A 12,383-nucleotide genomic window follows, 5' to 3' on the forward strand; every position below is an offset into this window, starting at 1 on the left:
TATTGAGAGTTATGCTGGATGTCAGAATTAACATCTCATTGAATTATCAAAGCTTTCAAGCAGTGGGTGGTGGAGAGTGGCTTGGGGCTTGCAAATAGGTCAGAGAAAGAGCTGGTTGCTAAATATCTGATAGAAACTTTCCACTGGGGAAGAAAATCTTGCTGATTTGATGGAATAGGAACAATTCTTGGGAGGATAGCTATTCCCTTAAAACGTATGTAAAAAGCAGGCATGGAGGCTGGGCTGCCTGCATGCGACCTGGGCTCTGTGGCTTTCTCCTCGGGGATCCCTCCTGCTCACATATGCATTACTCCCCTTCTCACTGCAAAATGAAAACACAAAAAGAAGGGAAGCGTGAACATTTTGGTGGCGTGGTGCCAGCCCAGGTCTGCTGTGTGCCTTTGGCAGCTCCAGCTGAACGCCCGTGGAAGCAGCCACCGGTTTTTTTGGGCGCTTGGGTTTTGGGTTCAGCCAGGGATGGTTTGGGTCCGGTGCTCTGGGCTGTGGAGCACTTGCAACTCTGTGTGACATCAACAGGGGGAGCGGCAGGTCCTGCGGAACTGTCCCTGCGCCGGGCCTGGGACGTGCCATCCTCAGTCCCTTCACCAGCATCCTCCAGCCCTTTCACCCGGCATCCTCCATCCCCTTCAGCCAACATTTTCCATCCCCTTCACCCAGCGTCTCCCACAGCCTTTCTCCAGCCTTCAACCCAGCCTTCTCCTGGCAGCTTAGGGGGCTGCCAGTGGTTTTCACCTAGGTGGAAATTCATGCCTCAGGTTTTCCACCCCTGCTGCCACTGGGATGTGGCATTACCATGAAAGCTCTGGGTTGTGTGTACCCACAACATGGCATATACAGTAAAATTTATTGCTCTGGCTTTTTGTACTGATTCTCAGAATAATTCAGCATGGAAATCAGCCAGCTGGGCAGGTGGAGTCTCTGTTTTTGCATGTGATCCCATCTCCGAGAGGTGGCCAGTCCTTTTTCATGGGTCCTGCTCGGCTGAAGATGCCCAAGAACCTCTGACACTGCCAGGATCTTCTTGTCTCCCTCCTTTGTTGGGGTGACAGCAGGGGATGAAGAGATGAAGGACTGACATGCTTAACCTGCTCCTCCTAAGCAGAGGTGAGAATGTAATATTGTGGGGAGCAGATCTGGCAGCCTGTGCTGTGCTAGTCCTTGTGGGGACCAGCCCTGAGCTGAGACATGGGCACAGCATCCTTTGGCTCCTGAGGCTGTGCAACTTCTATTTCAAACTAAGGAATTTCTTTGTTCCAGGCAACTCTTTCCTTAATCTTTCCTCTGCTGGGTTTCTTCTTCCTGTTCCCATAGACAACAACCTTGTGTGAACTGCTGGAGGAGACAGTGGCTCAGCAAACCCTCCTGCCTCCCTGCCAGCTGTGTTCCCCCTGATCAGAGGGACCCTCTGCTCCCGTGGGGAGCGACAGGCTGGCGGCGATTATGGAAAGCAGATCTCAGAAGGGTTTGTCTCCGTGGGGGAAATGGTGCGGCAGAGCTGCTGGGGAATAATAATTATATTATTATGCAGGAATAAAGTCCTGTTTATTTCTGAGAAGGGGATGGGTATGGGGGGAAGAGCAGTGAGTGATTGCAGAACAATTATCCCACAGCAGCTATGCTGGGCAGTGTTTCCCTTGGAGGCAACTCCTAAATATCGTGCTAGAGAAGGACTGGCAGCCTAGACCATGGTGGGTGAAGGTGGGGCTGTCCCATTCCAAAGGACATTTGTCAGCATCCATGGGCTTCTGCAGGAACAAGAGATGATGCAAACACTCACCGGGCAGTGCCCCACACCTGCGGGCAGGGCCGGGCAGCCGAGAGCCACCAAGCTCCCGGTGCTCTGCACCTTCCCGCCGTGGGATGTGTAGGGATGCTGCTGCCGCTGCCCTGCGGCTCTGCCCGGCCCACCCAGCTCCTCCAGCACATCCCCGCCTTGCTTCCACGTGCCTTTGTGTTGATCAGAGCGGCGTTTTCCCACAGCGCGGGGCCGGCAGCGCGTTCCTGCCTCGCTTCAGCACGCGTGAAGCGGCGATCACCCAGCTGGGCTCCGTGGGTAATGAATATCGGTGTCACGGTGCCTCCTCCCGCCGCCGCGCTGCCGATCGCTCCTCCGGGACCGGGGGGTTTGGCCACGGTCACTGCCGGCGCCGGCAGCACGGGGGGCCCAGGTGTCATTGTCCTTGTGGCAGCCCTGCTGGGTGGGGAAGGCTCCGTGCCCGCCGGAGGAGCGGCACAAAGGGAACGGCAGCGCCGCGGGCCGGGGGCTGGCGGGGGCGGGCGGGGGGCGCCGATGCAGGTGGCTGCCGGGGGGGCCGTGCCGCGGGGCGGTGACACCCCCCGACCTGCCAGACCCCTCCAGAGCCCTGCAGCGGGATGCAAGGAACATCTCTCCTTCCTGAGAACCGCTTTGTGTCCCGATGCCATTCACCGGCGCCTTCCTCGTTGTTTCCCAAAACCGAGGCCGGGGAGGATGGGGGAAAATTTAATTTCTTTTAATAAAAATTCTAAACACAACAGAAAGTTAAAACCTTTAAAAGCCTGTATCCTTACAAACCGAGCGCACGCAGCCCCCTAAGAAAGGCGGCCGTGCGGGGGGCACGGCAGCTCCGGCCCGGCGCCCCTCACGCCCGCACAATGCCGCCCCCTCCCCACCGCGCGCCGCCCCTCGGCCCGCCCCCGCCCGGCGCTGATTGGCTGCGCCGCGCCGTCAGGTAGGGCGGGCGCGGCGCTGATTGGCCGCGGCGGCGCGGGGCGGGGCGGGCGCGGCGCTGTCAGCCGGGGCGCGGCGCGGCGGGAGCCGCCGGAGGGGCGCAGGGCGCGGGCGCGGCATGGCTGGCTGAGGCGGCGGGAGGAGCCGCCGCCGCCCGGCGCCGCTCCCGGCCGCGCTCGGTGCGTGTGCGAGCGCCCGCGTCAATGAGCGAGTGCATGGCGGAGCCCCGCGCCGCACCATGAGGCGCCGGCCGAGCACCGCGCTCGCCCTGCTGTGCCTCGCCGCCCTCCTGGCCGCCGCCACCGCCGCGCTGCCCGCCAGCGCCGCGCCGCCCGCCGAGCCCGGCAGCGGCAGCGGCGGCCCCGCTGAGAGCAGCCTGGGCACGGTGCCGCCCGCACGGCCCCGCGGCACCGCCGCGCCCGCGCGGGGCAGCCCGGCGCCGCCGCCGCCACCGGAGGAGGACGAGGAGGCGGTGGCGGAGGAGGAGGAAGAGGAGCAGCAGCAGCAGGAGGAGGAGGAGGAGGAGGCTGCGGACAGCGGCCCCGCAGGTGAGCGGCCCGCGCGGGTCCGTGGCGAGGCGGTGTCAGCGGGGCCACCGGCGGGGAGCGGGACGGGGCTGCGCCCCATCCTCCGCTGGGCGGACAAAGGCGCTGCCGGGGACGGGGCGGCGGCTGCCCGGGCCCCTCCGGCTGCGGCGACCCCCGTGCGGGGCGGGCGAAGGGAGCTCCGCGCTGCGGGACCCCCCGAGCATCGCCCGGCCCGGCCTCCCCGCGGGGCTGGGTGCGGGGCTGCCGCCGCCTGGGCTGCGGTCTGGAGCGGCAGCTGTGCCTCGCCCGTGCCTTGCCGGGGCTGTTCCCGGGGCTGTTCCCGAGGCTTTTGGGGCAGGTGCTGGTCCAGGCTACCCGGAGCGTCCTTCAGGCAGTGGTCCCTGGCATGCGCTGTGCTCGCGGTGGAGGAGATGCAGACAGGTCCTTCCCATCACCTTGCATCCGGACAGTGTCCAGCAGTGTGGGTGCTGGCCTCGGGCATCCCCCGATGGGACTTTGTAGGTCGAGTTGTTCCACAACCATCAAGCGTGCCTGGTGTCCTACCTCGACATGCGGGCAGCAGAGAGCAGGGTTAATGATGACTGGGGGTCACCAGAGCCCATGTTCTTACCAGTGTCAGGAGGTGTGTTTGCAGCTCAGAGGGTGCTGGGGTGCTCACATGGTATCTGATGGGTGTGCAAGGACAGAAATGAGCCCCAACTTCATCTGTGCTGGGAGTGATGAGTCTCAGTGCAGCCTGTGTGAGGCCTCATCCTGCCCCTGTGGTGATCAGGGCTTATACAGAGCTGAGGAAGGTGCTATGGCAACAGGAATACATGGAATTATCAATGTAGGGTGTAAGGAGAAGAGAGGTGAAGGGTGGATGTGAGGGCTGTGCTCTCAGGTGAAGCTCCTTCTGGGTGTAGCACGCACTGACAGCACTGGTCACTCGCTGGGAGGTGAAACACTGATGTTCTTCTAAGCTGAGACTTCAGTTTACCTATAGATTAAATAGGCAAAACTGTGCTGGACTCTGAGGATGGAGCTTTGTCCACTTGTTTTACTGGAGAACTTGGCTTCACTCTGCAGTTCCAAAGCTACATGCAGACACATGCAAATACTATAGCACTGATCCTTTCCTGTTTTATATTTATTTTTTCTCTTTGCCTGGAAGATGTTTGGCTTAAGTACATTGAGCTTCCACTGATGTGAAAGGGATGCAGTCTGAACAAGGGGATTAATTAACTTTTTTCATTTGATTAGAAATAAAATCGACTGAAGATCTGGAGTCGCTTGTTTTTCAGACTTTAATTTGCTCTTTTCTGTTGAGGTTTCTCTCTTTGCTTTTTCTGGAAGAAACAGAATGGCTTAAGATTGGGAATTGCTGATAAAGGTAGGATGAGTTGAGTGTTCTTAAAGCAAAAGCAGTTTCTTCTCTTGTGCCTGATCATACAGAATGGACTGAGCAGCTCAGTGCAGCACGATGCAACCCTCTGGGTGCCAACGAGGGGATCCACATTCACATCCCAAGCTTCCTCCAGCACATTTCCCTCTCTGACCCCTGTGTTGTGTTTGTTTCCATTGGTATCTATTGGCACTGGGTCTCCCACCCTGAGCTCCCATGGCTTCATCAAGAGCATCCTGCTCCTGCAGGCAGAGTGACAAGTGCATGAGGTGGCTGGTTTAGCAGTGGCTTTGGGATGCTCCCAGATTCCATGGAGGATGCTTACATAACATCCTCTATGTCTTCTGCTATTGCAGCTGTCAGGGGTGGAAGTCTGGGGAATTCCGTGTCTAATCCCTGTGCTCCCACAAGCTGCCCTCACCCCTGTGCTTCAGTTCTCACTTGGGAAAAGGGAGCACTGAAGATGAGCACTCCCCACCACCCCCCCGGGTGTGCTGAGTCTGTATTGCGGAGGCCAGCATCACCCTTTGATGTTTTAACGTGCTAATTATTAATGGCTACAGCCACTTAATCACAAAATTGCTCTCTGGTGCCTTTACACTGTGGTGATGGCCAGGGCAGGAGCACGTGGGCAGATTGTCTTCTCCAGGAGGCCAGGTTGTTAGTCCTGAGCGTGACAGGTTGAGCTTAGCCCTGGCTGAGGGGGGATTGCTGGTGTGCTCCAGGGCTGGGCAGGTTTTAGGGCACCTGAGGGTGGATGAGACAGCATCAGGAGGAGATGCTGGGCTTGGCAGCATCCTCTGTGTGTGAGGGAGCCTGGGCTGCTGTTAGGGGTGGATGGTACAGCCGTGCTCTGTGTGGGAGCTGCTCTCCGTGGGGTTTGTGGGGTTTCTGTGCTGCCCCATCTGCTGTGAGTTGTGCAGAGGTTTGCTCTCAAAGGCTGTTAAGCACCAAAGCCACAGCAAAGCCAGTGGACATAATGGGCTTAGCTGAAACCCCCGTTTGCTTTAACTCAAGCATGTTTTCAACATCACTTTTCCAACTCAGTAGGTAATTAATGCGTTATGTGCTCTGTTGCATTAAACAAATGGGCCTTTTCTCATGTACATTATTAGAAAGGCTTCCCTTGATGTTCATAGCATTACCACTGATAAGAGGTTGGTGTGAGAGGCCTCAGGGCCAGTGGTGTTCAGAGCTACCAAGATTTCAATTCTGACTTTGGTGCATTTCTCATTCTGATTTAGGAAGCACTTCAGTTTTCCTTGAGCTGCCTGCTTGCTCTGTTCTTGTCCTCCTCCTTTTCCCAGTTTCATGATGTTTATTTTTCTTTCCAAGCCTGTGATCATGCTAAAATCCTGGATTTTGTTTCTAAGGGAAGTAAATTGCTAATCCTAATGTTTGTGGAGACAAGCTTAGAGGTATCCCCTGCCTTATTGCCAAAGCCTTCAGCACTCACCATGGAGAGTTTGCCTCTTCCTTTAATCCCCAACAGTTTCATTTTAAGCAGGAGCTGGAGCTTTGCTGGGGAATCTGGCTTGGGAATGGCTGCTGATGGGGTGGATGCTTGTGTTGGAGCAGAGATGCAGCTGCTGTGGGCAGCATGGTCCTGGTTGGACTTTCCCTGCCTACAGAACAAAAATCCTCCATTCCACATGGTTCTTAGGGCAGCGTCGAGTAACATGGGTCTCTTTGAAGGACATTTTGTTCTGAAGCTCTTCCAGCCCCATGCACAGCAGGTGGGTGGGCTGAAAAACCCAAATGTCCTTTCACAGCCTTGCTGGGCTGGCTCAGCAGGAGAGCTGCACCCAAACCCTGGGTATTGGTGTCTTTACTTCTCCCCGGTGTTTTGTCATGCCTCACCTGCCTTCCTGGGTCACCAGCTCCCAGAGGTGACATTGGGTCTGACTCCTCACCTCTGCACCACGTAGGAGGGGACAATGAACAATTTCTGCTGCAGCCACAGGGCCAGAAATGCAGGTGGCTTGGAGCATTAACCACGGGAAGGTGTCACATGGAAATGTGTGAAAGCTGAGTCAGTGGCTGATGGCTGATGGGTCCCCAGCTGCTGGCGTGGGGCCACCTCGGACTGGGGTGCCCTGGGGTGCCGCTGCTCAGGTGGAGGAGGTGCAGCCAGAGCCCCTCAATGGGTGGTGGCTGCAGCTTTGTGTGGGATTAGCTGATGGGTTTAGCTTGTGAAGAGGAGCCTGGCAAATCCCTGGGGGCGTTGGGATGACCTGGGTAATTGGCTGGGCACAGGGGAGGTGACAGGTTGAGGAGGGGACTGATGAGTGCTGGCTTCATCCAGCTGGAGAGGTGGAGGGTTCTGCTTTTGTGCAGGGCATGTGGAGAAAGGTCTGTGCATCCCCTTCTGGCAGGAGGTGTGGTGAGGGCAGGTTTGGGGGGTCCCCACAGCACTTACAGTATTGTTGTAGAGGAAAGACTGGTCCAGGCCATGGAGCCATCAGCAGCCAGACCCTGCCACACTGGGGCTGTGCCCCTCGAGGGGTTGGGAGCTCTCAAATCCTGGTAGGACAGGAACAGCCGAGTTGTTGACGGCAGTTTCAGGATCTTGTGCCATCATCCCTTTTGCAGCTCTGAGTGACTTCTCCTCTTCTCTCATCCAGCCATTAGATCTTTTGGAGGAAGTCTTCCCACCTGTGTATGGGTCCACCTGCCCCTGCTCTGCCTCTGACCCTATGGGGAACAAGCAGGAGCAGCCAGGGAGGGTGAGCTGGAGCTTTCCTCCTGCTCATTACTTGGGAAGGCAGCTTAAGCCTTCCTTGTTTAAGGGCTCAGGATTGTGTTCCATGTGGTTACAGAGATAACTTGTGTTCAAGGTGCTAGCAGGATTTAAATTTATTTAAAGAAATGGAAATGAAGGCACGGATGTGAAAGCTGAGGATAAGGAAGATGGTCTTGTTCCTCAGGATCAGCACGGGAGCAGCCAGGGCAGAGAGTGCCTTTTTTCAATCAACTAATAAGTTTGTATCTTTGAGCTTTAAATAAAGACATGTTGCCCAGAGAAGAAAATGTCACTCCCTTGCCTTCCTGCCTGCCTCCACGCTCCCATCTGAATCATTCTTGAATCAGATGCATCCAACTGTCCTGACTCAAGATTGAGATTCTGGGACTTAGCAATGCTCATGAAAATCAGGATATTTCTGGGAGGATCTGTAGAGTATTGAGGGTCTTGTTTGTTGGTGTCTCTCTGCTGGGATTTTGTTTTTTGTTTTTCTTTTAAATGGTAGCTAAGATTCAGACATATCATCATCACTGAGGTGCCACTTTCCAAGTGGCACCACCTCTGTGAGGTGATGTTATTTACCTGGCTGCTGTTGGTCATACCCAAACACCAGCCAGTGGGGAGGCAAAGGTACTGGAGCATTGAAACAAGTGGTTTGTCTGAGGCTGCGTGGTGGCAGATGTCCCAGGCCCTGTGACGGTGGCTGGGACAGGTGGGAGTGCTGGAGTGTCACCAAAAAAACTCTTGTGACACAGACCGGGGTTTGCACAGGGTGCAAAGGCTGTGCCTGTCCAGACAGCTGGGAAATGTGTGGCCAAGCGTGGGATGGGCTTCCTGGACAGCAACTGGTTCTGCCCTTGGAGCACCTTCCTGGTTCTGCCCTTGGAGCACCTTCCTGGTTCTCCTGTTCCCCCTGAGGCAGCCTGACACTGCCTGGCTGTGCCACAGGGGACAGGACTGCTGTGGTCAAGGAGTGATGGTGTCGTGGGCTACACCGTGGTGTGACCTCGGGGTGTGTGACCCCATCCCCGAGGGGACACTGCTCCAGTGTGGCCCTGCAGGTGGCTGCAGCATCCTGGATCTGCCCATGTGGGTGGCAGCGATGGTGGGCATCGAGCCTGTGGCACTGACGGTGAGCAGCGTGAGGACAGGGACATCCAGGACATCCCATGCCCCACGGCTGTGGGCACAGGAGCACAGAACAAGCTGTTCCTGAGGAGCTGAGGTCCTGGATGTGAAGTTCTGCTGAAGTCAGGGGAAAGACTCCAGAGGTTTTCTGACAAGAGCCCTATAAATACTCGGGGCTGAGGCTCAGTGTGCTGGTGACATTTGTGGAGCTAATGCCAGCTGACTGTCAGGGAGCGCTGCTGCCGATCTGAGGTGCTCGCTGGTGCTTCCAAGAAGCAGCCGAGCTCTTCGTGGTGGTGTGAGGCATCTGCCAGCTTTGGGAATAAACCTGTGCCAAAGCCGGGTGCTGAAGGCAGGGATCCTTTTACAGCCGTCTGGCTGGAAGGGAAGGCTCCTTCTGCTTTACCGCTGACAAGCACCTAAAAAAATAAAACAAAGGAATGATGTTGAGGAGCTGGAGTTTTGTACAGCACCTTGACTGCACCTGAGCTCTTGGATGATGATGATGGAGCAAGGGCTCGGACTTGCTTTAAAAGCCCTGGAAAGCCACAGGCTGTGTTGCCCTGGCAGGTGCTGCATGTCTGAGCTCAACAGGGCTGCCTTGTGCAGTGAGGCATCGCTGGGTGGGAGTGGGCCCGGAGGGGCACAGTCTGGCACTTTATAATTGGTTGGGGATATTAATATATTTTATGAGCTAAAGGCTGGATTGCAATCCAGCCATCTGCCCTGCCTTGGGGAGTCGTGTGTCTCCAGCACCCCAGGAGAACAGAACCACTTGCAATTGAGTCTCATTAAACTGGCTAAAACCCAGATTTCTGGTTCACAGGAAATTATTTGCTTTTTTAAATTTTATTTTATTTTGACTTTTGGGTTGTGTCAGACTGAAATGGAACGGTTGTTCTTGCTTTGCTTCTGCTCAGGCTTCCAGTGAGCTCAGTGAGTGTCCTGTGCCTTGAGGCCATCCTGTGAGATTGTTGTGCCTGGGGCTAAATCCATCCCCAGTGAGGGGCTGGGGGCTGCTGGGTCCCTGCCAGGGGGAAATGCTCCCAAAATCACAGCAGGGCTTGTCTGGAAGGGTCTTTTATTGGATTAAAGCTTGTCAGTCTGGAAGCGTTTCCAACAAGACATTCTAGACTTGGAATAATTGAACCTCATTTGTCTGGCAGAACATTTCCCCCCCTTATGCAACAGGAAACTTCCCGATGGTGCTGGTGCTGCCTCGCTGCAGCTGCCGTTCCCGGAGGAGCAGGGCAGGCTGGCACCTCTCCTGCCAGGGTCACTCAGTCCCCCACGGCTCCCAGCCCTGCATGCCGAGAAGACAAGACGGTCCAGCTTCTGCATCCCAGCTGCGGACTGTCCTGGCGCTGAGGGCTGGCAGCAGCTTGCCTGTCTCCTTGTTTTCCCCAGCGATTTAATAAAGGCCGGGAGCAGGGAGGGGGCAGCTCGATCCGCCTGGTTTCCCGGGATTTCGCCTAGCTGCCTGTGAAGAATAGACCCTCAAACACCGCCGGGGCTGTAATTGCCTGGGGACCGATGGAGCTGCCCAAAGCGGCTCTTTTGTTGGAGGCCGAGTTCCTCCTCTGCCTGGTGCTCTTCTGGAGCTTGCCGTGCGCAGTTCCTCTCGCCCGCTGTCCCCAGGGTGCAGCAGGGTCGGGATGCCGTGCAGGCTGCCAGCCCCCGCATTTGGCAGCAGCTCTGCTCCAGCCCTTCAGGGCTTTCCCCCCTGCCCCGGCTCTGCAAGAGGTTTTGGAGGTCTCTGCTCCTCATTCACGCACACGGCTCCTATTTCAGTGAATGAGGAGCTTCCCCGGAGCTGCATGAACTAATGCAAAGCATTAGTTTGGTCTTGTGCTGCTTAAAGGAGGATTTTTCTTTTTTTTTATATATATATTTTTGAACACCTGCTGTATGAATTAAAATTTGCCTTGTAAATGTAACCAATTCAGAGGCTGAGCATGAGCGATGGGCGTTTGCTTTTTGCCTGGAAAAAGAAAAAAGTAAAAACCTTGAAGGTTTTTTTTTCCTTCTGGCAATTTGGCTTTAAAGCAGAGAAGCCAAGACACTTCTTTTTAAACCATTTTTAATTCAGTTGCCCCCTGTTCTTATAAATAAGCCCCCAGAAACATGACGAGGCAAGCATCCCTGCTATTTATAGCTCTGCTCCACATGCCTGTTTTAAAAATCGGGCAGCTAAATGGCTCTGCAGCCTTTCAGCAAAAGGCCTAATGACACAGGCATTTTCTATGCATGGATGGGTGGGTGTTTACAGGCTGTTGGTGCTGAGCCTTCACCCGGAGCAGGTGGGATGGTTTCTGCAGCAGGGAGTTTTTTCCTGGACAAAGGGGAGCCCCTTGGCACTGCCCCAGCCCTGGAGAAGGGGCTCTGGTGGGCTGCACCCCATGGCTCACCCCTGCTCCAGCCACTGGGGCTGCTCCCAGCAGGGTCAGTCCTCCCACCGGTCCCCCACACCTTGGCCCTTCTTGGGGTTACCACTACACAAGATATATTGATATTCCCCAACTTGTTTGGGTATTTTTTAATAATTTGTTGAGGCTGCATTAACCTTTCATTCTTTTTTTTTTTTTTTCCTCCTTTGTGGCATCACCTCCCTCTAATGAGGAGGCTGCTGGTAACCTTTACCCGTTTAACTGGTCATGCCACTTCTCAGATGAATCTGCTTTATTCCTGGCAAATTATACAGCCACACTTTTCAGGCAGCTTTACTCTATTTTGACTGACTGGCTGACTGTATTAACTGATAGTGCTGCTTGGGCTGCTTTGATCCTGTATTATTTATGGAAATGATGGCACATAACTCTGTGTAGCTGATTAATGCTGCGTGTATTTTTAATATGCTAGTTCTCCTGTTTGATCTGTGCTAAATGATTATTCTCTGATGTGTTCCTGGGTTCATATTGGCTCTTTATGAAAAGGAGATTGAAATGGACTGTTTGTTTTGTTGCCTTTTTTTTTTCTCCCAGTGGTCTCGTTGTGGGCTGCTTTTTCAGCTTTCACAGGTCGTTTTCCCCAGCAGGGCTCTGCCTGCCACATGGAGCACTTACACTTTATTGCTATTAATTTGAGCACTTTGTTGGTGACATTACTCTAAATTCATCCCTGTGTGTGCAGTTGTGGGAAATTTTGAGAAGATACAAGGTGGAAAAACAACCTTTTAGGTGATGCTTAATCCTTCTGTGCAGTTGCTGAATGAGACTGTGACTGTCACCAAATGGCACTTGGGTCCAGCAACACCTGAATGAGAAGAAAACCAGTCTAAAATGGCAAGGGTGCAATTCATATTTTCTGTGCCCTGTCACAGGATGGCTGAGACTGCTTGATATTAAGAAAATGACTTTAATTACCAGGGTTGTGTGTGCTTGACCCACAGCTTCCTCTCCTGCAGTGTGAGATGTGGTCATGGCTGGGGAGGGATCTGTGGGCAAAGCTGATGCTTCATCCCAGGAAATACCCACTGCATCCCATGGCATGTGCAGTGCTGCTGCTACTGACGTGCAGCAGGGGGGCTGATGTCCTTCATCCCTCCTCCAAAATCCACCCCCAGCGCTAGATGTGGCTGATGGGGTGGGAACCAGGAGCTTGTTCCAGGAGAACCATCTGTGAGCTGGAGGATCAGCATTTCCCTTCTCAGGGACCTAGCGGAAGGGAAGGAAGTCGATGATTTTTTTAATACATATTTTTTTCCTCCTGTCTTTTGTAATAACTGCTCATTTTCATGGCACAGGCAAGGGTTGTTTCCAAAGCCCTGCCTTCACCCTGCACGTGGTCAGAACTACCTTCTCCCTGGGCACGCTGTGTTCCAGCAGTAACAGGTTTGTGAGGATGCTTTCA

At 54.8% G+C, this 12,383-nt stretch overlaps 1 protein-coding gene across 1 annotated transcript in view; it reads left to right on the forward strand.

The window, feature by feature from the left end:
* The first annotated feature begins 2,795 nt into the window (after positions 1 to 2,795).
* Positions 2,796 to 12,383, forward strand: part of MEGF9 (multiple EGF like domains 9) — a 48,938-nt gene continuing 39,350 nt past the window's right edge. Inside the window, exon 1 of the mRNA XM_068211446.1 lies at positions 2,796 to 3,279. Coding sequence (XP_068067547.1) covers positions 2,970 to 3,279 — 310 coding nt within the window. The 5' untranslated portion in view covers positions 2,796 to 2,969. The remainder of the gene's footprint in view (positions 3,280 to 12,383) is intronic.

This window comes from Anomalospiza imberbis, chromosome 21 (assembly GCF_031753505.1).
Source record: "Anomalospiza imberbis isolate Cuckoo-Finch-1a 21T00152 chromosome 21, ASM3175350v1, whole genome shotgun sequence".
NCBI classification, from domain to species: Eukaryota; Metazoa; Chordata; class Aves; order Passeriformes; family Viduidae; genus Anomalospiza; species Anomalospiza imberbis.